Source organism: Trifolium pratense, linkage group LG5 (assembly GCF_020283565.1).
Source record: "Trifolium pratense cultivar HEN17-A07 linkage group LG5, ARS_RC_1.1, whole genome shotgun sequence".
NCBI lineage: Eukaryota > Viridiplantae > Streptophyta > Magnoliopsida > Fabales > Fabaceae > Trifolium > Trifolium pratense.
The window spans coordinates 24,906,101-24,929,977 of NC_060063.1; the positions used below are offsets into that span (position 1 = coordinate 24,906,101).

At 35.1% G+C, this 23,877-nt stretch overlaps 2 protein-coding genes across 2 annotated transcripts; both read left to right on the forward strand.

Moving 5' to 3' along the window:
• The first annotated feature begins 1,583 nt into the window (after nucleotides 1–1,583).
• LOC123885731 (serine acetyltransferase 1, chloroplastic-like) lies at nucleotides 1,584–3,429 on the forward strand. The gene has a single exon (XM_045935045.1). It carries the CDS (start codon nucleotides 1,782–1,784, stop codon nucleotides 2,997–2,999), a length of 1,218 nt encoding a protein of 405 aa, XP_045791001.1. The 5' UTR covers nucleotides 1,584–1,781; the 3' UTR covers nucleotides 3,000–3,429.
• Nucleotides 3,430–19,180: 15,751 nt separating this feature from the next.
• On the forward strand, nucleotides 19,181–21,218 carry LOC123885732 (F-box/kelch-repeat protein At3g23880-like). The gene is made up of 2 exons (XM_045935047.1): nucleotides 19,181–20,475; nucleotides 20,975–21,218. The coding sequence occupies exon 1, from the start codon at nucleotides 19,181–19,183 to the stop codon at nucleotides 20,471–20,473; it is 1,293 nt and encodes a 430-aa protein (XP_045791003.1). The 3' UTR covers nucleotides 20,474–20,475; nucleotides 20,975–21,218.
• The last annotated feature ends 2,659 nt before the right edge of the window (nucleotides 21,219–23,877 follow it).

The window sequence follows — 23,877 nt, forward strand, 5'->3', positions numbered from 1 at the left end:
GAAAATTTTGTATGTATAAAATATATTAATTCAAAAAAATATAGATTCACATTAATCGTCATTATTCCAAAATAATCTTTATATTAATTATTTAATATTGTGAGAGGCAAAAATTTAATTTTTTACATAATTAATTGATTTATTTATTTTTGCTTATAGATAAGATGTTAATTAATGAGTAAACTCTTTTAGGAAAGAGTTTAATTGATATGCACCGACAGTGTAAAATAGTTTTACACCATCGTCCAATAAACAACCATCATTTTGCCATGTCATATCAAGAAAGTGGGGTGAAATGGGGTGATGTGGCGAAAAACATGGTTGATATTAGTTGATACTGTAAAATTATTTTACACCGTCAGTGCATATCAATTAAATCCTTTAGGAAAGAGTTTAATTGATATGCACCGACAGTGTAAAATAGTTTTACACCATCGTCCAATAAACAACCATCATTTTGCCATGTCATATCAAGAAAGTGGGGTGAAATGGGGTGATGTGGCGAAAAACATGGTTGATATTAGTTGATACTGTAAAATTATTTTACACCGTCAGTGCATATCAATTAAATCCTTTAGGAAAGAGTTTAATTGATATGCACCGACAGTGTAAAATAGTTTTACACCATCGTCCAATAAACAACCATCATTTTGCCATGTCATATCAAGAAAGTGGGGTGAAATGGGGTGATGTGGCGAAAAACATGGTTGATATTAGTTGATACTGTAAAATTATTTTACACCGTCAGTGCATATCAATTAAATCCTTTAGGAAAGAGTTTAATTGATATGCACCGACAGTGTAAAATAGTTTTACACCATCGTCCAATGTGCATTTAATTGTGTTACATTTAATTGAAAGAGATAATCTTATATATTAAGGGGTCATATATGTCCCGCAAATTCTACTAAACCCTAGTAGGCTAGTACTAACTATTAATCATTGGCACCTCTTAAAATGATCACAATTTTTTTCTTCTCAAGGATCACAATCTTATTCTAAACTTTCAAGGATCAGAATCTTATTCTAATTCAATTCATTTAAAACAATTTTTTTTTTCTTGAGTGAAATTTATTTAAAACAACTTGATTATAAGTCAAAAGTATTTATTTATTCTCTAGTCGATTCCATATCCGATTTGTTTTACGAAACATTGTTTCAAAAAGTTATTCTCACAATAATTGCCTTTTTAGACTTTAAAAACAAAAAGAAAAAAGGCAAACACTCTCTATTTTTTACACCATTTGCAATATTGCAAAAGTACTAAGATGTCCTTCATAGGACCTCAATTTGTGGCAATAGTAAATCTCAACCATCCATCTCGATTTCAACCGTTCAAAATGCATTAACGAAATTTTAATAATATTTTACAATATGAGATCTCAACCATTCATTTCTAATCGGATGGTTTAAATTAGTTATTTTATGAACACAGTAGCTGTGTTAAATTGCAGTAACTGTGATCGGAAGAATGCCAAAAACACTTAATACTAGAATTGACATTCGAACTAGATTAAACCGATGATGAAAGTCAAAAAATTTCGTCTCTATATGGTTTGTTTTGTCTTTATACCTATCATAGTGTCATGTGTGGTCTCCTTAAGACCAGGACACTATCCCTTCCTTTCGGTACACGAATCACATTCATAACCAAAAATTCATCTTTCTCTTTTCCTTTCTATTTTACCTTTTTATTTATTTCCTTTTTATTATTTTTTTATTCTCAAACCCTATCCCAAAAATTAATTTTAATTTTCCCGAGAAAATTTTCCTAATTTTCCATGATTGTTCATGTTCTAGGTCGCACCCTCACTTCATCTTTATATAAGACTTCTCCTTTCACTCAAAATCCAATTCAATTCAAACCCATTTTTCTTCTTCCCCTAAAGTTTCAAACTTTAATCCCAATTCATCCTTTTTCTTCTTCTTCCATGGCTACTTGTATTGATTCTTCATCCCCTCCTATTTCTCGTAAACCTAATGTTTCTCATCATCAACCTGATGATTGTTCATTCAACTTTGCCAAATTCTGTCGACCCACTTTTTCTGATCATGTTTCCTCTGTACCCATTTCAATGAATCATGAAAAAACCTTACAAACAAAAACCATTGTAGATGATTTTCAACATCTTGATGTTAATGATGATGTTAAGAATGATGTTGAAAATGATGTTGGTGTTGGTGTTTTTGATGATGTTGAGGATGATTTGTGGTTGAAGATTCAAGAAGAAGCAAGGTTAGATTTAGATAAAGAACTAATTTTATCTAGCTATTATTTCAGCTCAATTTTATCTCACAAATCATTAGAAAGTGCTTTATGTAATCAACTTTCAATTCATTTGAGTAATTTGAGTCTTTCTAGCACAACCCTTTTTGAACTTTTCATGAGTATTTTGAATAATGATGAAGATATTATAAGTGCTGTGAAAGATGATTTGAAAGCAGTGAAAGAAAGAGACCCTGCTTGTATAAGCTATGCTCATTGTTTATTGAATTTCAAAGGCTTTTTAGCTATTCAAGCTCATAGGGTAGCTCATAAATTATGGTTACAAGGAAGAAAAGTTTTAGCACTTTTGATTCAAAATAGAGTATCTGAAGTTTTTGCTGTTGATATTCATCCTGGTGCTATGATTGGTAGAGGGATTTTGTTGGATCATGCAACAGGAGTTGTTGTTGGTGAAACTGCTGTTATTGGTAATAATGTTGCAATTTTGCATAATGTTACATTAGGTGGAACAGGTAAAAATTGTGGTGATAGACATCCAAAGATTGGTGATGGTGTTTTGATTGGTGCAGGAACATGTATTTTAGGGAATATTAAGATTGGTGATGGTGCTAAAATTGGTGCTGGTTCTGTTGTTTTGAAAGATGTTCCACCAAGAACTACTGCTGTTGGTAATCCAGCTAAGTTGATTGGTGGAAAAGATAATCCTATCATGTTGGATAAGGCTCCTAGCTTTACTATGGACCATACTTCGTGGTCCGATTATGTTATCTAGGATGGATCCGGATTTGCTGCAGTTACTACAACACGCTGTGTAAGCAAGCAAACTCGGCCATTGAGGCTGTTGAGATGTTTCACATAGTTAATTGATCTTGGCGGTCGATTCAGATGGACGGCCAAGATGCAGTTACTGCGTCTAATCCAAATCTGTTATCTAGACTCTAATCTTGTTATGTTATAGATTTTGTTATTTTCTAATTAGGTAATTTTGGTTGGGGAATTTTGTTTGTTTGTTGTATAAGAGAGAATCTAAGTTCTCCTGTTAACTACAAAATGATGCCTCTTAAACCATGGAATTAGTTATAAGAAGAAGAGTTGCATGTAGAAGTTTAATAATGTTATGTTGTTGTATGGTATTAGGACCACTTTATATTTATGTGGTACATATATATGAAAATGAATTTTGCTTGTTTTGGCTGCTTTCATTTCCTATTATTGTCTTTTTCCCCATGTTTATCATTGTTGAAGTTTTTTTTTTTTTTGAATTCATCATTGTTGAAGATTTAATTGAGTAGTAATCTCAATTAGCTGCAGTGATATACTGAGCCTATATTTGGTATCACGTCAGAATCACGGTGATACACTGTGATTTTCCAAAAGCTACATCTATAGCTTCTGCAAAATCATGATGCATTTTGTCATACTCGTTGTAATACCAAACATATACTGATATAACTTAAAAAGTTGAATAGGATGGTACATAATATCTGTCTAATACAAAAGATTTACTAAATAATTTTTGAGTTCTGTAATGATATGCCATAGTTTTTCATTGTAAGTTGTTTGGTTTTATACTTTTGTACTTGTTAAACTGTCTCTGTTCGAAGTCATTTTTTCCTATTCTTTATAAAAAAGTACAAACAATGTCTTAAGCTCATTCAATTATTGATAGCACCAAAAATGTATTGATCATGTTAACCAATGTCTTCAAGAGACATACGACACTGATTTTTTTATACCTCTTTCATAGCAATGGACTTAGATTTGGGGAGGTATACTCTAACGTGAAGTTATGGAAAACCACCAAATTCATTGAGAATTTACAATAGAATTTTATATAAAAACTATTAACTCGACAACTTTGGATTTAAACCAAAATGACAGCACATATGAGTGAAACTCAGCCATCTCTATAAATAGTTTGTTTGGTACATAAGACAATTTATAAATGGATGACTTGGTTTTTTACTTTTTATTAGATTAGTTTTGGTTTGTTGAGAGTCCAGACAAGTTTTAAGGGCGTGTTTGGTAAGTCTAATAAGCTAACTTATAATTTATTGGACTAGTTTAAAAGCTTGTTAGATAAAAAATGACGTATTTGGTAACAAGCATATCTAATTAGCTTATAGCGTTATTTATTAGCTTATGCAAACAATTTATGTAATTTTTATGTATTATTATAAGTTTGTGAAGGTAGTTTATGATAAAATAGCTTATAAAAATACAATTTTCATTAGTGTTGGACTTATAAAATAGTATAAAACCTAATTTATATTGCATAAGTTGTTTGCATAAGCTCAAAAATAAGCTAAACCAAACGGATTTCAATTATCGTATGAGCTTATAGCTTATCATTTTTTTACATTTTATTCCATTTTTACCCTTATTATTTTCATTTATTATTTTTTTAAAAAAATATAATAACTACCCACTAACAACAACTTATAATAATACTTTAATTTTATTCTAATAACTTTTCAGCTATAAGCTATCAACCATCAACTATATGTTAGTTTTTCGACTATTAACTAACTTATAACTTATTTTTACCAAACATAGCCGACTGAAAAAACACTTACACAAGTAATTATAAATCACTCAACAAAGAAATCCTCGTACCGACTGTGTGAGTTGAATTCACGTATCCTTATATGAGCCAACTCTTTATCGCCTTATCAACTGAATCAATCTCCATTGTTTCAATACTTTAAGTTTTTACTCAAGAATAGTTTTTGTTTAAAATTGAAACTCGTTGTAATAATTTCATGACAAAGATTTTCTTAAAATCAAGTTTTGGACTTTGTGTGAGGAAAATAACATCTGCAAGGGCCTGTCAAACATGTCCACTTAGCCGCAATCTTTTAGTGTTATTCAAAACCAAATGCCAATAACATCAATTAAATCACGAAAAGGATGATAAAATTCTTACTACCAGTAGTTAATTATTAATTATTAATTATTAACATAACATGCAATGTACCAAAAAAATAAAATAACATAGCATGCAACTTTTAGAGCGTTCAAAGGATAATTATTTGTTACCTTTCATATAGAAAAAGACCATTCAACTGATTGAATTTTTTTGATCTTGAAATTAAGTAAAAAACTAGAGGTTTCAAAAACCAATTTAAACACATCAATTAATATATTTATTCATCATGTCACTTTATTTTAACATTTGTAGTAAAATTTTATGTGAAGCATTAAGGAATATGATAAGTGCCAAAAAATGATAAAATTACATATTCAATTAAGGCATTTGGGTTGATCTGGTGGTATTGACTTGAGATTTGAGAGTGTGCTCCTCCTTAAGGTCTCACGTTCCATTCTCTCGGGTGCCAATTTGAATGAGCCAATTTAGCTTAAAAAAAATAAAAATTAAAGCATTTCTTAACTTATTTTGCAAGTAATTCATATCAAATTCCCCATTATTATGTAAATAGTTGTTTTATTAGTAAAATGATCAACTTATGCTATTTCTATCTAATTCCAACACTTTTTGTATGGATTGTGGAATGAAGCAAACTGTCAAATATTGCAGAAAATCAATATCGCTTAGCGAGCTCCCAGCGAGAAATTGGCAGGAAGTTCATGCCTTCAACGTGCTGTAGCGAGATCAGGCAGTCAGTCGTCCACGTGTCAGCAACCCTATCGGTGAAGAAAGGGTTTCTCGCTAAGAGAGGATTTCTCGCTAAGCGAGACTGTAATTTCAAGACTTGTATAAATAGCCATCGGTTGCTGGAAAATAGAGACCGTTCCATTCTAAGACACAAAACTCGTCCAGGAGAGACCTAAGAGGCAGATCCAAGGGGATTTGAAGGTGAATACACAACAATAGTCGACGAATCATCATTGATATGCTTGTTCATCTCTTTTCTTCTTAATCTTATGTAAAACTATCATGAAAATGAATATTGGAAATCTCTATTCTGAATCTTTACCAAACAATGTAAACATGCTGTATTAACTACCAAATCTCTAGCAGGAGTAGAAACATTCAAATCAAACGGCAGCGGAGAAACAAGCAATTTCAAGCGATTTGCACAATCCAAAGATATAAAGGAGTGAGTTGCTCCGGTATCAATCAAAGCAGTCAAAGAGTTACCTGCTATATGACAGTCCTCATGAATAGCATTGCTCGCCTGACCACTCACTTCCGTGCCCATACAGTAGACACGTCCTTTGGCGGTGGGTCGAGCTCCTTGTGTTGCATTCTCTGACGGCTCCGCTTTTGGAGCACGGCAATCTCTAGCAAAATGGCCCGGCTTCTGACAATTGTAACATATTGTCGCAGTTCCTGAATTCCCGCACTCATTAGCATAGTGCCCCTCTTCACCACACTTATAGCAAGTCTGCTTCTCTCTAACTTGTTTTCCTCGGGTTCCTTGGTTTCCAGAATTTTGTGGTCCACGATTATTCTGTGGGCGGTTGTAAGGCCTAGTCCCACGTCCTCCTCGATTCTGACTCTGATGACTGGGACGGCTAGGTCCCCCAGCACTAAAACTCCCCTGACGATTTACCCTTTTATTCCTCATGTCCTCTATCTCTTGGCACTTCTCCACAAGCACCTGGAACTGTCGAATCCCCAACGGCACCACTGCATCTTGCAGTTCGTACCTCAGCCCTCCTTGAAATCGATGACACATGTATGACTCATCTATGCCATCCCTGAAGAAACGGAAGTGTCGAGACAATGATTCAAACTTCTTGGCATAGGCCTCGACGTTCAAACCTCCCTGAGTCAGTTTCAGGAATTCTTCCCCGTACCTCTCCCTAGCTGTTTCCGGAAAATATTTGGCCAGAAATTTTCTCTTGAAATTCTCCCATGAGAACTCCTCAAATGCAGCTTCCATTAGCAGACTGGTGTTGCCCCACCAATATTCAGCATCCCCTAGCAATTGGTAGGTGGCCAAGTTCACCATTTCTCCTTCCGAGCAATGGATAGCCCCCAAAATTTTCTCAATGGCCTGGAGCCATAAATCAGCAGCAGCAGGTCCTCCGTCACCACGGAACCTTGGAGGATTCTGATGGTTGAAACTTGTAAGAACACGAGTCCCCACAGCATGGACTTCTCTTTCGCGCTTCTCCAAATCTCTTTGGGTCTTTGCATTAGTCTGAGCTGTTATGGCAGCCGCCATCACATTCATCGAGTTAGCCATACGCTCAACCCGATCATCTTCGGTAACAGGAGCAACAGGTGCCCGTCTTGGAGGCATGTTTCCTGAAAAACCAAATCTTTTAATCAAATCCTTTTCCAATTCCACAGAATTTCCACATCCAACATATAAGGATTAAAGTAGCTACGGTAAGGTTGGTTGAAGACACACATTAACGAAACGAGTTAATACACTACTAACTAGCAAATAAGACTCACTACTACCCACTAACGATTCGCTAAACCGACGCGACTCTAATCTTAACTGACTGACCTCAGACTGTTAACTCACGTACACACTTTCCCTTTGAAGATCTACTGCCGAGCTCTGATACCAAAATGTAACACCCCGTTTTTCAAAGCATAAAAAGGGGTATTATTTTATTTTTTTTAAAACAACACGCTTAAATAAAATGGCGCGCGTGAACGCCCGCAGCTATCTCGGCAATTCGTCATTCAATAGAAAATAAATATAACATCAACACATTATATTACAGGGCTTCCTCGAAGCAAAGTGTGTACCTGAATAATTTACATACGGCGGATACATTTAGTTCATCAACCCAAAAAATACAAGTTATGAACCGAATATATCACAAGGCCAAAAGGCACTAAACATGTCTGAGTATAAATGTATAAGACATACAGTCATCCAAAATACAAACTAGGCCCTAAGCCTAACCAAAAGTGTAGCCTAAAAAGCGCTACTCTCTACACTCCGGGATAGTCCACGAAGTCCTCGCCGTCCACACGGCCTACGGTCTCAGATGGCGCTCCATCGTCTGGGGGTGGGAGGAGCCCGCGATATGGCATGCAAAATAAGGGTCACCAACTGGAAACAGGAAATACAAATACCAAGTACCAAATAGAAAGCGGCTAAACACTTATCATTTTCCTCAACACATGCATAATAAATAAAATGCGCACATAGCCTAATGCAAACCTCTAATGAATGAGTGTTGTAACACCCAAACCCGTTATTTAATTAACTCTGCCTTTATAAAATCTTTTTCGAAAATACGCAGCGGAAAAATTGAAAATCTGATTTATAAAGCGCTGGTTTGAATATCACAAACTTCATTCAAAGATAATACTAATACATTTATCTAGTAAAATATTCGAATGAACTAAAAACAAAACCTCGCATCGAACGATGCGTTATTAGTTATACAAAACGGATACTTTTCAAATGAAAGCTTAAGACCAACAGAGTATACTAAGAGGACTACATGCATATACATATAAAAACCCCTTTTTCCCGTGTCTCAATCAGAGCAGAGCTTCACCATTGCACTCGGACGAGGCTAACACATAACCTGTCAACCTGGACCCCCAAAGGTCCAGCAATTAACACAAAGCAGAGAGTTAGAAAACATAAACATAAATATAAGTGTGAGTAGTATACTACACACTTCACACGCTATCATACATTTCTAACTCACGCACATACATCGTCAAATACGACTACCAATTAATCATTCATTTACAAACACACCAATCATATAGTTTCACGTCTTCTCGGACACTACCAAAGTGTTCATTTTATAGTCATAACGGACTCTACACTTGTTCATTTTATAGTCATGACGGACTCTACTCACATACCAAGTCATGGCAACAATCACAGTATTAAACAATTAGTAAATACCAAAGCTTAACACATACGGAAAACACATTACAATCCAATCAGATATTGTCACATAACAATTATCAAATACATGTGCATTTACCCTAATGCATCTAATGCCAACTATCCAATGTCATGTCATCCCTAGACACGACTAATGCATGTGGTACCAATTTACATTGTTCAGATTTCAGTCATGACGGACTGTTCAGATTATAGTCATGTACGGACTGTTCAGATTATAGTCATGCACGGACTGTTCAGATTATAGTCATGCACGGACTCTACATCAGTTTTACATCATGCAGGATGCTGGCCAACTTAGACCATCTCATTCAGTTTTACATCGTTGCTGGATGGTGTCAGTTTTAGATCATGCAGGATCATCATCAATACAGTTTAAAATCATGTCGGATCTCGGTTATCATCAACCATCTCACTCATAAAGAGGAGTCACACAGTTTTATATCATGTTTGGATATGGGTTCCAGATCTCGGATAACATGATCCCATCTTCGACCACTTTTCATAAACATAAACCATTTTCATCAATTATTGGAATTCACATGATTCCCATAACACAATTATTCATGAATGCATGATTACTTTTAAACACATCAAAGACATGACGCTATCTAGCTCGAAGCTATTCATTCACTGATGCGGAAACACAATTCCAACATCTAACACATTAGGATAACACAATATCCTATCACTCAATTCATAATTATTCACATCATAATTATCTGCATACTCATTTTTATACACACAAGGTTTCATTTACACTTATGTCATAAAACATACATCATTCTCTTATCATTGCAAATTAATGCTAAAACATATACATTGCTCACTTTAAGCTACAACTTATTGCACACACGTTTATTGATCATATAACGATTAACAATAAGTATTAACAGTATCAACATGTATCAACAATCATGTAAGGATACCCTTAAACCATGTTACAAGTGTCTAATTACACTTACAAACATTAACAAAATTTGCTGTCACAGAGGCCTTCGCTAAGCGAAGCCTTAGCGAGACTTGGCGAACCTCACCAGGAAGTCACCTGCTCATGGCGAGCTTTGGCGAGCTTCAGCGAACATGTTCGCTACAGCGAACTCCTGGTCGCTTAGCGAACTATACCAGAAAAATATCTGTTCTTGAGTTTCAATAAGGCGGTTTAACATCAAATCAACTCAAAAATTCATCCAAACATGTTATAAATTCATATAAACAGTCATTTCGAACATATATGGTATCAAGGAACATTAATCATCCCTTCCAAACATCCAAATACCTCAAACAATCATAATCATGTCAATTTCTTGCATATTAAGCAAGTTTAACAAAACATGCAAATCATTGATCAAACATCTACATATACCCACTTTCAACTCCCCAAAGTTGTTTACCTCATCTACCATGAGTTCACTACACATGTTAGGATCAAAAGAATCCATTTTCCATTAAGAAAATCACCCACAAAACCCACAAGAAAATAGAGTGGAAAGAGTTTGGGAATGGAGGAATCGACATCCTCCCCTCTTTCGAATCACTCACGAATATGTAATCTAACTCTCGTACCTTAGCTCGACGAATCCACAAGCTTGCTCTTCTCTTTCTCTCCCACGAGCTCTCCCTCTCCCTCATGAGCTCCTCCTCTTGCTCTTTCTCAAGAATTGCAACTTATGAGACTATTCATGGTTGACTTTGCTACTTATAGCTCTCTCTATTCTCATGGATCAAAGCCCACTTGGCTTAGGCCCAATGCCTATTCCACGCCCAAAGGCCCAAACAACATAACTTCTCGCTCATTAACTTACGTTCTCGCTAAATGATTATTCGCCGCTTAATAATTTAATTATAAATCACGCCCTCGCGTAATAAAATAATTAAATAACGAATACTAAATTTTGGGTCGTTACAACTCTACCCCCCTTAAAAGATTTTCGCCCTCGAAAATTACCCGACTCAAACACAACTCCGGATAAATTCCCTCATCCGACTTTCTAATTCCCAACTTGCATTCTAACCAACGGGTTTTCTAGTCATAATACCTTAACCGATACAGTCTCTTACACAAACTCCGATTCAAATTCACACTTCTTCCGGATTCGTACCAACACAACATACAAACTCCAAACCAAACCAAGTTTGACAAAATCAGTCAATCCCAATCGACACAATCTCGTCTACTCATCAACAATAGATCAAGGACAGCTAATCCCTCGATTTGTCGATAGATAGTCAACAATCGTGATGATGGCATAAACCATTCTCGTCAAACTACTTACAACTTTCTCTTAACATCTTACGGTACTCACAGCACCACTCCAAAACAAAACCACTTAACCCAAAATACTCCGAAAGACCCTTCCGTTGCATACTTCACAACTTTTCAAACTCCATAAGTTCTTAACTGCGTCGAATCTCACTCCAACCATTCATTCGGTAGCACAACTTCTACGCTCATCTGCTGTCTAACTTCTCAAATTTCTTAACACATGCCAAAAATATACTATCCAACCGTCAAATTCTTTTTCCTTGCAATTCCCCAAATCATTGCGTCGAACATTCAACATAACTGTTTTATTTTCCAAATAATCTCTTATCCAATTTCTGACTTCCTTAACATGACCTTCCCGATATCATTTCCCGTCGAAATATTCTTATCCAAAATATTACCTTAAGTCACTCGTCGACTCACTATCATTTCATCGTCCATGATGAAAATATCCAAAATATTTCATTTCCTTACCACATAGTATTACTATACTACTCTAACATATACGATGTTCCCAACATCACTTAGTCTCCACCGACTTTTCCAATAAGTCGTTGTCAATCTCATTCTTACTTCCGAATGGTACAAAACACTCTCTCTGATACTTTCTTATTTCCAATTATTCAAATACGACACTTCACACTTAGCTTTATTTCAACCTCCAAAGGTTCATCCACCCTCGACACTAATTGTCCGATCACCATCTAAATGAAAATATTTTCTTCTCGACAAACTCTTACAAAATCCATCAAATTGTTATCCCATTTCCATCTCGGAATAACTCTACTACTCGTACAATCCACTACCACTCGATAACTTAACAAGTATACCAATTTCTAACACGGTATTTCTTAATTCCATTCTCATCTACTTCTGAGAATTCACTTCTTTTTTCCTTGGTTAAATAACACTAACGGTTCTCCAACCTTCACATCTATTTTCTAAGCTTCTCAAATCTTTCCAAGAAATGACTACTCGGTTCTAACACACTCAGCCGCTATAAATCCTTCCTAGGTCCTTCTCGATCACCTAGTAATTCCATATTTAATCTCAGCTACTATCAAAAGTTGATTTCCAAACAACCATGATCTCCGTCTTGTTGATTCCAACACAACTCTCATCAGATTCCCCTGAAAACTTTTCATCAACAAAGCTTCCATCTTTATCACTCTTCCTCCTCTTTGAGGATGAACCATCAAGTGAAAGACAACCAAACAATGGAACATTCTTGCTACGAGTTCCGCTAGAAACACCACCAGTCCCGCTTATTGTAATCGGGTTTTCAGTTCCCTAACCACACCTTCAATCCTTAACATCAATCTCCCACTTAACTTAACCCTCAAGGTATCCATCATTCGCATACTCGTCGTATGATCATCACTAGGTTTTCTTACCCTCGACGCACACGTCTTCCCCGTTTCCCAGCAACAGTTTTCACTTAACATTCAATCTGCTCCATCGTTCCCCAATGGCCACATTCTCCCTACGGCTAAACAACTTCATTCCGACTCACTCCGAAATGATCATCTGATACTTCCTCCAAAATATTCTCCAAATAAGGACTCCACTTCGAACGACGTTACTCAATCTTAAACAATCCACTTGAAGAACATCTCTATTCGTCCTTACTCCTCGCGTTCGAAACATCTTGGAGAGACAAAATCTTCTCCCCCACTTATCTCAAACCCACCTTTACACTTCCACTAGAACATCCGGTGTAAGCACCTAACCGTCCTATCGATTCCAAATTTATTCCTCCCAAGAGAAATCTAATACCGACAGCATTCACATGCATGTCGTATGCAAAGGGTAAACATAAGGTAAGATATCTAAGCATCTACTCAAAACCCCGGTGCAGTCCTTTTGACATACACACCACTACAAAATACATAAACACACTATTCCCATCTATGCTAATGTAACAACCTACGTAACAACTAGCATATATAAACACAACAACATGTCAATACATATATTTATAACTAAAATATATGTAAGACAACAAAACATCCATGTACACAAGACATCGAGTCAAGTACATGCATTACATTTCATTTGCCCGCATACTTACAACATCTACTCAAACATGTATAAAACATAGCATGTTCTAAAACAAGTTCTCATCATGAGAATACATTCACATAGTTCAATTAAAGAACCACACTAAGTACTAGAAATCAATCTACCACATGTTATAAACAAACATATAACAACACACATTAGGATCTATTTACATCCTACTCCTTTCTCACTCTAGTGAAAAATTCATTTTCACTTACTCAAAAGAAAATAATCTTATGTTTTCAACAAAATCTTCATCACATGCAGTTTTACATCATGCTGGATCATCAACAATTAGCAATAAGCATCTACAAACCAAAAGTTCAAACCACACAAATTTCTAAAACTTTAAGCATAGAAATACACAACCACTACCTGACTTGATAACTTATAACAATGATAAGTATCAATCGCATCAAGTACACACAACAAGAAAAGACAGACACAACTGGCACACACGCTAACTCGATCTGAATGCACAGACCGGCTCTGATTGACACCTAACCTCACAGTCCGAAGACGACCTGCTCTGATACCACTTTGTAACACCCAAACCCGTTATTTAATTAACTCTGCCTTTATAAAATCTTTTTCGAAAATACGCAGCGGAAAAATTGAAAATCTGATTTATAAAGCGCTGGTTTGAATATCACAAACTTCATTCAAAGATAATACTAATACATTTATCTAGTAAAATATTCGAATGAACTAAAAACAAAACCTCGCATCGAACGATGCGTTATTAGTTATACAAAACGGATACTTTTCAAATGAAAGCTTAAGACCAACAGAGTATACTAAGAGGACTACATGCATATACATATAAAAACCCCTTTTTCCCGTGTCTCAATCAGAGCAGAGCTTCACCATTGCACTCGGACGAGGCTAACACATAACCTGTCAACCTGGACCCCCAAAGGTCCAGCAATTAACACAAAGCAGAGAGTTAGAAAACATAAACATAAATATAAGTGTGAGTAGTATACTACACACTTCACACGCTATCATACATTTCTAACTCACGCACATACATCGTCAAATACGACTACCAATTAATCATTCATTTACAAACACACCAATCATATAGTTTCACGTCTTCTCGGACACTACCAAAGTGTTCATTTTATAGTCATGACGGACTCTACACTTGTTCATTTTATAGTCATGACGGACTCTACTCACATACCAAGTCATGGCAACAATCACAGTATTAAACAATTAGTAAATACCAAAGCTTAACACATACGGAAAACACATTACAATCCAATCAGATATTGTCACATAACAATTATCAAATACATGTGCATTTACCCTAATGCATCTAATGCCAACTATCCAATGTCATGTCATCCCTAGACACGACTAATGCATGTGGTACCAATTTACATTGTTCAGATTTCAGTCATGACGGACTGTTCAGATTATAGTCATGTACGGACTGTTCAGATTATAGTCATGCACGGACTGTTCAGATTATAGTCATGCACGGACTCTACATCAGTTTTACATCATGCAGGATGCTGGCCAACTTAGACCATCTCATTCAGTTTTACATCGTTGCTGGATGGTGTCAGTTTTAGATCATGCAGGATCATCATCAATACAGTTTAAAATCATGTCGGATCTCGGTTATCATCAACCATCTCACTCATAAAGAGGAGTCACACAGTTTTATATCATGTTTGGATATGGGTTCCAGATCTCGGATAACATGATCCCATCTTCGACCACTTTTCATAAACATAAACCATTTTCATCAATTATTGGAATTCACATGATTCCCATAACACAATTATTCATGAATGCATGATTACTTTTAAACACATCAAAGACATGACGCTATCTAGCTCGAAGCTATTCATTCACTGATGCGGAAACACAATTCCAACATCTAACACATTAGGATAACACAATATCCTATCACTCAATTCATAATTATTCACATCATAATTATCTGCATACTCATTTTTATACACACAAGGTTTCATTTACACTTATGTCATAAAACATACATCATTCTCTTATCATTGCAAATTAATGCTAAAACATATACATTGCTCACTTTAAGCTACAACTTATTGCACACACGTTTATTGATCATATAACGATTAACAATAAGTATTAACAGTATCAACATGTATCAACAATCATGTAAGGATACCCTTAAACCATGTTACAAGTGTCTAATTACACTTACAAACATTAACAAAATTTGCTGTCACAGAGGCCTTCGCTAAGCGAAGCCTTAGCGAGACTTGGCGAACCTCACCAGGAAGTCACCTGCTCATGGCGAGCTTTGGCGAGCTTCAGCGAACATGTTCGCTACAGCGAACTCCTGGTCGCTTAGCGAACTATACCAGAAAAATATCTGTTCTTGAGTTTCAATAAGGCGGTTTAACATCAAATCAACTCAAAAATTCATCCAAACATGTTATAAATTCATATAAACAGTCATTTCGAACATATATGGTATCAAGGAACATTAATCATCCCTTCCAAACATCCAAATACCTCAAACAATCATAATCATGTCAATTTCTTGCATATTAAGCAAGTTTAACAAAACATGCAAATCATTGATCAAACATCTACATATACCCACTTTCAACTCCCCAAAGTTGTTTACCTCATCTACCATGAGTTCACTACACATGTTAGGATCAAAAGAATCCATTTTCCATTAAGAAAATCACCCACAAAACCCACAAGAAAATAGAGTGGAAAGAGTTTGGGAATGGAGGAATCGACATCCTCCCCTCTTTCGAATCACTCACGAATATGTAATCTAACTCTCGTACCTTAGCTCGACGAATCCACAAGCTTGCTCTTCTCTTTCTCTCCCACGAGCTCTCCCTCTCCCTCATGAGCTCCTCCTCTTGCTCTTTCTCAAGAATTGCAACTTATGAGACTATTCATGGTTGACTTTGCTACTTATAGCTCTCTCTATTCTCATGGATCAAAGCCCACTTGGCTTAGGCCCAATGCCTATTCCACGCCCAAAGGCCCAAACAACATAACTTCTCGCTCATTAACTTACGTTCTCGCTAAATGATTATTCGCCGCTTAATAATTTAATTATAAATCACGCCCTCGCGTAATAAAATAATTAAATAACGAATACTAAATTTTGGGTCGTTACAAGTGTGGCACCCCGTCACAGGATCGCCACGGTAACACCCCGTCACATGATCGTTACATGCATGATTTCCGGAAAAACCTCTCATAAAGGAGAGTCGTAGGTTTCTAGCAACACCCCGTCACAGGATCGTTACCTCTACTATCATCAACACAATCTCAAGGATTAGAGTGGACACCCCGTCACAGGATCGTCGCACTCCGTGACACCCCGTCACAGGATCGTCACGTATTGGGACTCAATAAAGATCCCGAAGGATTAAGGTGGACACCCCGTCACAGGATCGTCACACCCCGCGGTCCACTCGCGCAACCACGTACTATGAAATGCATGAGCATACGATTCCCCATATATGCTAATGCAACAAATACATACCTCTCAAGCATATGTAATCCAATCATATGTTAATACATATTATCTCAAACATATGTAAATAACGCGTGTAATTTAAAACACGTTCTCGTCTCGAGAATACATAATACAAACATGCCAAGCACACAACCATGTCACAGTCCAAGCATACACACATATCATTACAGTTATAAGACATAAATAAAGGTGCCCTTACCTCGGCAATGCTTCCAACCAAAAACCACAACGTTTCACACTATCTACCGTTTCGCGTTTCCTAAAAATAACGAGCGGACAATGAATAAGTTTCTCCGAAATTATCTTAACGAAACTAAACCTATCCACAAAGGTCTAGAGGTGTCTAAGGCACTTCCTAACACTCTCGGATATTATTTCCGAGTCCTCCCCATAGTGATTAAAAATTTCCGAAGTTAAATACACTATTTTTCACAAAACAAACACATTTTCGACAAAATAGTTTTCAAACTAAAATGACCATAACTAATTCAACTCTTGTCCACTCGAGACGAACCATACGCCAAACTCTTCGTCTCGAAAAGACGGATCAAATGGTTAAGTTTTGAGGGAACTGAAACAATTTTAAATGGACGAAAATGCCCCTGCACAGTTCGTCCAGAATTGAGAAATCAAGGCATTCTCCCACAAATTTTCATTTTCAAAGCATACCATAACCTCTATGGCTTTTAAACACCAAAGGACCCATTTACACAACACCAAAACACTTGAAAACAACCTAAAAAATTTTACGAAAAAGTCTCGACAAAATAATCGAGTTTTTCTTGCGTCATAAGTTTCAAGTTTTTCTTTTCAAATACAACCCTATAATCATATTTTCAACCACCTATGATCATTTCATCAAAAATGGGATCACTTTTTTTTTCCATTGTGGACTTAGAAAAATAAATCTTCCATTGTGGACATATCCTAACTCGCGCAGATATATAAATCTTCTATCTAAAATTTTACTGAATTCCGAAACCGTAAAATTTTACGTCAGCGGGTAAAATTTCTACTCGTTTTCCAAAAGTGAGAATAATCCAAAACTCGTCATTCTGAATATGCATAAACCTTCTCATACATAAAAGAGGATTACAGCCCAAAAGTCTGTGCCTTTTCAGCGCACGAGTACAAAACAGACTTAAACTCAGCAAAATGCCGCTATTACAACGATACTTACAAAACGACTTAAACAAAAACCCTAAAACTTTTATCCAATATTTATTTTCCTTACACAAAATAAACTGTGAAATTACGGGTCTTACAGATTCATTCCTGGATTGGTATCCCCCAGAGTAGGTGACGTTGCACTGAACTGGGTTAACAATTATCTGTGTTATTTATTGTTCTGCAATTTATTTATTTATTTACTGTGTTCTGCGACTGTGTTGCTGCAACGTATGCTATAGCATCTAGTGCAGCATTGTGTTTACTGCGTGCCAGATTTCAGGATTCTATGGTATATAGATGTAACTTAGAGGATAGTCGTAAGGGAATATAATGGTTAGTAAATAAGGTAAAAAGGTAGTTGGAAATCCTCTAGTTTGAGTAGTAAGAGAAACCTTTGTAATTAGTAGTAAAACAAATTATTTTTTTAAAAAAAAACTCATTTCATTCAAATTTAGTTTCATTATTTTTTTTACTTTTAAATAATAAAGATATAATTTTAGGCCAATTCTAACATGAATTTGTTGTTTTATGTATGTTGGTTTGTGCCTTGTGGTACTATACTATGTATGAGTTTGTTTACGGTAATAATAATGCTATGAAAGTTTTGACAATATGAGTTGGTTTTAGGAATGTAATTATTTTCAAACTATTTTTTTATGTTCTATCGAGGAATCTAAAGTTTTCCATTTGCTGCAACGAAGAAAGAATACAGTCTTGTTCATAGACCATGATATATGATGAGTTAGTGTTATTCTGTGCGTCAGTCACACCCTGAGATTGGGTCGTGACAGGGGAATGGACGTCAAAGTTATATACTAACTTCCATATTCATGATCAAATTAATGTCGTCCATGAAAAGAATTACAGAATTTGTCTTTGGTTATTTTTTTTCATAAGATTTTTTTTTGTTAAATAATTTAATTACTGGTAACTTGTAGAAGGTTGTAATTGTATAACTTAATTAATTATTATTATTATGGTATTTTTACTTTTAACAGAAAAATAATTAAAGTAAAATAACATAAAATTATATACTTACAAATTTGTATATATTACCAATAATAATAATAATAATTGAAGTAATTGAATGTTTTGTATACAATTGTGACTATGACCGCGCTGCGTCCATAATATATCGGTCAGAACATATGGCTCCGTCGCCGGTATTCTTCCCCGAAGATCTGATCGGCGAGATCTTTTCCGTTCTTCCTGTAAAATCTATTCTACGATTTAGGTGTCTTAGCAAGTCTTATGACACTCTCATTTCCCATCCTGTCTTTGTGAAATTGCACCTCAAGAAATCAACATTACAAAATCCTCAGTTCTTACTAATCACAGATCACGACGTAAGAATCCCAGGCCCAGGATTTTCACCCGATGGCAGTGACGCCGAATATGATAGAGATCGCGGTATCATTCCTTACTCCATACGTAGTTTATTTGAGAATCCATCATTCACCATTTCCGTTGATCCTTTCTACTTGATGGAAAACAAAGGATGCTCTCGCATAGTTGGATCTTGCAATGGACTTATCTGTTTGGCCGGTGATTCTTACGACGAGTATCAAAAGTATTGGCTTCGTTTATGGAACCCGGCCACCAGAATAATATCTCCAACATTTGGATATTTTCATGAAGAGTGCAATCCTCGAGATGAAGATATTCCTTTTCTTTTTGATGGTTATTACAAATTCAGCTTCGGTTGTGATAATTCAACTGACACTTATAAGGTGGTGGCATACCGTTACAATAAACGTCAACGGAGAAGCAATGTGAGGATTCTTAGTTTGGGCGATAACGTTTGGAGAGATATTGAAAGTTTCCCTGTTGATCCTATTCTTTTGGACAGTCCCTGTCAAGATTTCGAGTATGATGGTTTGTATTTCAGAAGCACTATTAACTGGTTGGCTATTCCAAATGAAATTGATTATAATGTGTATGATACTAAAGATATTCCTGTTGAGCAATTTGTTATTGTTTCGCTTGATTTGATGACGGAGACATACAATCGGTACTTATTGCCTCGTGATTTTGATGAAATGCCACATAGAATTCCAACTATTTGTTTGTTGGGGGACTCTCTTTGTTTTTCTTATTTTTACAAGAAAACTGATTTCATTATATGGCAGATGAAGAAATTTGGGGTTGAAGATTCTTGGACTCAATTCCTTAAAGTTAGTTGTCACAATCTTCAAATTGATGATGACCTTAGTGATGAACATTTCATAAAGTATTCTTTAAGATTGGAGCCTTTGTTTCTTTCTGAGGACGGTGATACACTGGTACTAGATTATTGTCAAGATTTCCAAGCAATTATCTATAATCGGAGAAATAATAGAGTAGAGCGAACAAACATTACTGCACTTAGAAGAATTAATGATGATGGTATTGGTCGGTGCACATCCAAGTACTATTTTGAAAGCTTAGTTTCAGTTTTTTGAAAGTAAGTTTCTCTTCCATGTTTAACATGTTTGTATTTATGTTAATTTGTATATGTTGTTTTCAGTGAGGCGACGTCTATGGTGTACCAGTGCACTAAGTCTTGCACGTCTTGCACGGTGCACCACTCTCAATAACCCTATTGTGTGAATACTCTTTTTTATGATAGCTTAGATTAATTGTATGTTTGAAGGACTATCTAATATCTATCAGCAAATGACAGTAAGACATTCAAACAAACATTAGAAGTCAGAGGTGATTTCAAAACAATTTTTTAAAAAATTTAATACAAGAAAAAGATGGAAATGATTTCCATGATAGGATATGATATTGAATCATGTGGAATTAGCTGAATGGGGCTTAATTTCATAGAATAGGTTGGAATTATATACTTTGACTTAATGAAAACATTGAGAGTACTTTCAATATTGTGTGTACGCGCGCCTTCTTTTACATAATTTGTTTTTAACTTATAAACTGATAATTTTCATGTGTGATTGCAGAATTAGGAGGGAGGATCAACAGCTAATATACCTTGGTGAGAAAGGAAGGTAATGTTTATTGAATTGTATCCGTTGTGGATGAAATTCTACATTTTTATGTGTATTCTCTAAAAATGTATCAATATGAGTAATGCAATTGGTATTTAAGGTCTATAAACTAATCCTCATAAAATTGTAGTTCCAGACCACAAAGTTACTAGTTGATTATAATTCTCTGTTATGGAAAATCTCAGTGGTTACTTCAGTATTATGTAATTGTTACTATTGTTTTTTTTATTATTAAGCCTATGACTTAGGTTGAGGGAACACAACTGATTTTCGGTTCATTTATATTTTCTGCTCCGATGCACAATAATGATTCTGCATACTTGAAAATATAGTTGCTGATTTTCTGATTTCATGTGGTTAATCATGTCATTGGTGTTTGTTGGATTAATGAATCAAGTATTGAGATTAACACTTGAATCAAGAAAAGAAATCATATACTAAGTAATGCTTATAAAAAACACTTGGACATATTGAAATTAGCAGGCAAAGCAAAATTCTATTGTATTTGGCTTGAGTGAGAATGAGAGTACCATACTAAATGTGTTTCAATTTAACCACTGCATTCAGCGAGGATATGATTATGAAGAAGATAGCTCCCCCTGTTTCAGTTTAACCTTTATGCCAAAAACTGCATTCAGCTAGGTAGTGGTAATGAGGCAACACACATGTGAAGAAACTAGACCCAAATCAATGCTGTAACATGAGGTTTTAAAACTAGGCCCAAATCAGAGTTCTTTACATGGTGAGGGGCGAGACATAAAATTTGAGATTTTCTTTTGTCACCCTATCCATTTTCTCGCGTGCCCTATGAATTTACCAAAATACTTTCGTCCGCTACTTAGGTAGCGGGTATACCCGAAAGACACCCTGTCAGTCTGCTACTTAAGTAGCAGGCGACATTTACAAAATTTCTTATTTTTATAACGTCTGCTACTTAAGTAGCGAAATAGTAAAAATGGAAACGCATAGGGTGCACGAGAAATAGGTAAGATAGAGCGGAAGAAGAAAATCTCATAAAAGTTTGACCAAATTCAGCCCATACAACCCTAATTTTAAGGCTAATGAGTGGCGTAAAATGTCAAATCTCAAATATTTTTCACTAACTCCCTTTTAGGTACTTTACAACATTTTGTTTAGAGGGAAAACTATTCTATGCACCATTACCTCAAAATAAAACTATTTTAAGCGTGAATTTTCGGTTAAAATAATTTGTTTAATGAATCGTTTTCCTACAGTTTCAAAAATAAAATGAAATGCTTCAATTACTTCAAATATACCTTAGCAGCTTAGCTTTGCCCCAAAAGTTTTGCTTTTTTGAAACAAGCTTTATCCTAAGGCTGCGTTTAATCTATTGAAAAATAAGAGATCGAGCATGATAATTCCAGTTGTACTATGTTTGATTGTAAAACTGTTTCAGGGACTAGACAAATTGGGAAGCAAGGGACAATACAAAAATATAAATTTTTGTCCATCATTAAACCACAACACAACTTTTTGTCTCAAGTACAAGTTATTTAAAATACTAAACCATTTTGTTCAATATCATACAAGTTTGTTTTATGCTGTTCTGCTATATGTTGTACTGTTCTTTCTTGTGATGTTCTGTCCGACATTTATGCCTTTAACATATCAAAGCACCCTAAAAGTGTAAAATACTTGAGAAATGACCTTAGCATCAATCACACTCAAGCTTAGGGACTAAAACCAAAAGGATTTATACATTTAGGGACTATTTTACAACAAAAAAAATACAGGGACGAAAACCAAAAACTTGCAAACTTACATGGATGAATTGATCTTTTAAGCCTAAAATAAAATATTTTCATTTATTTTGGATTTCTTCTTATGTGTAAGTGTTAGAGAGCTAAAACTAAAAAAATTAAGAAAAACGCATAAAAAAAACATAAAGGAAAGACATTAAACTAAAAAAATTAAAACATTTTCACTTATTTTGAATGTCTTTTCATATGTGTCTCTAAGATACTACTATATATCATGGCTAAAACTCTTTAAATTTTTTTTTTTTTACCTAAAACGCATAAAGAGGCTTGAAAGGCTGATAAACCCAAATAAAAAGACCAACTAATATAATTCTAAAACTAAGTTAAATTCTTAAATTATTTATTTAATATAATTTCATGTGACCTTTGTTTGTGGCGCACAAATCCATTATTATGTTTAGGAATTGTCTGATATTTGGCTTGAATATTGTGTGTGGCTTTGTCTGCATTTAATGGTGTGATTTTGTATTGTTGATTTCTTTTTACCGGTTCGTATTGCAACAAGTATAGGTATAGGTGTGGATATTGTTAATAGGAATGGATGATGTATTTGTATTAGACTTCTCTTTTTTAGTGTTCTAGCACTCCTTGTGCTTAGATCACTTATAATAAAATCTTTTGTTGTTAAAAATAAAAAATCCTCTATCATATTATACACTAAATTCATTTGGTATAACTGGGGTGGTTTTAAGTATTATGACGTGATTTTGAAATTTTAAGTGAAAGAATATTTTAATATGGTAAAAGAAATATATTTATTAAAATTTACGAAAGTAAAAAATATCAATACTAAAAGGAAATTGAATTTTTTTTTTTGGTACAAGGAGGGAAAGAAAATGGAAAACAAACAACAAACAAATTATCTAGAAAATAAAGTCTCACTAGCAGCTAGCAGGAGGAGACTCATTCCATTAGGTGGAATAGCTATAGGAGAATAAACTTCAGAGTTTCGTGCTCCAAGTTTGACTAAATAGTCCGCACAGGCGTTGCCCTCTCGAAGGGTGTGAACAACTTTAACCCCCTAGTCTTTAGCAAAGAGATCTTAATATTATAAATAATAGCCGCATAGCGGTT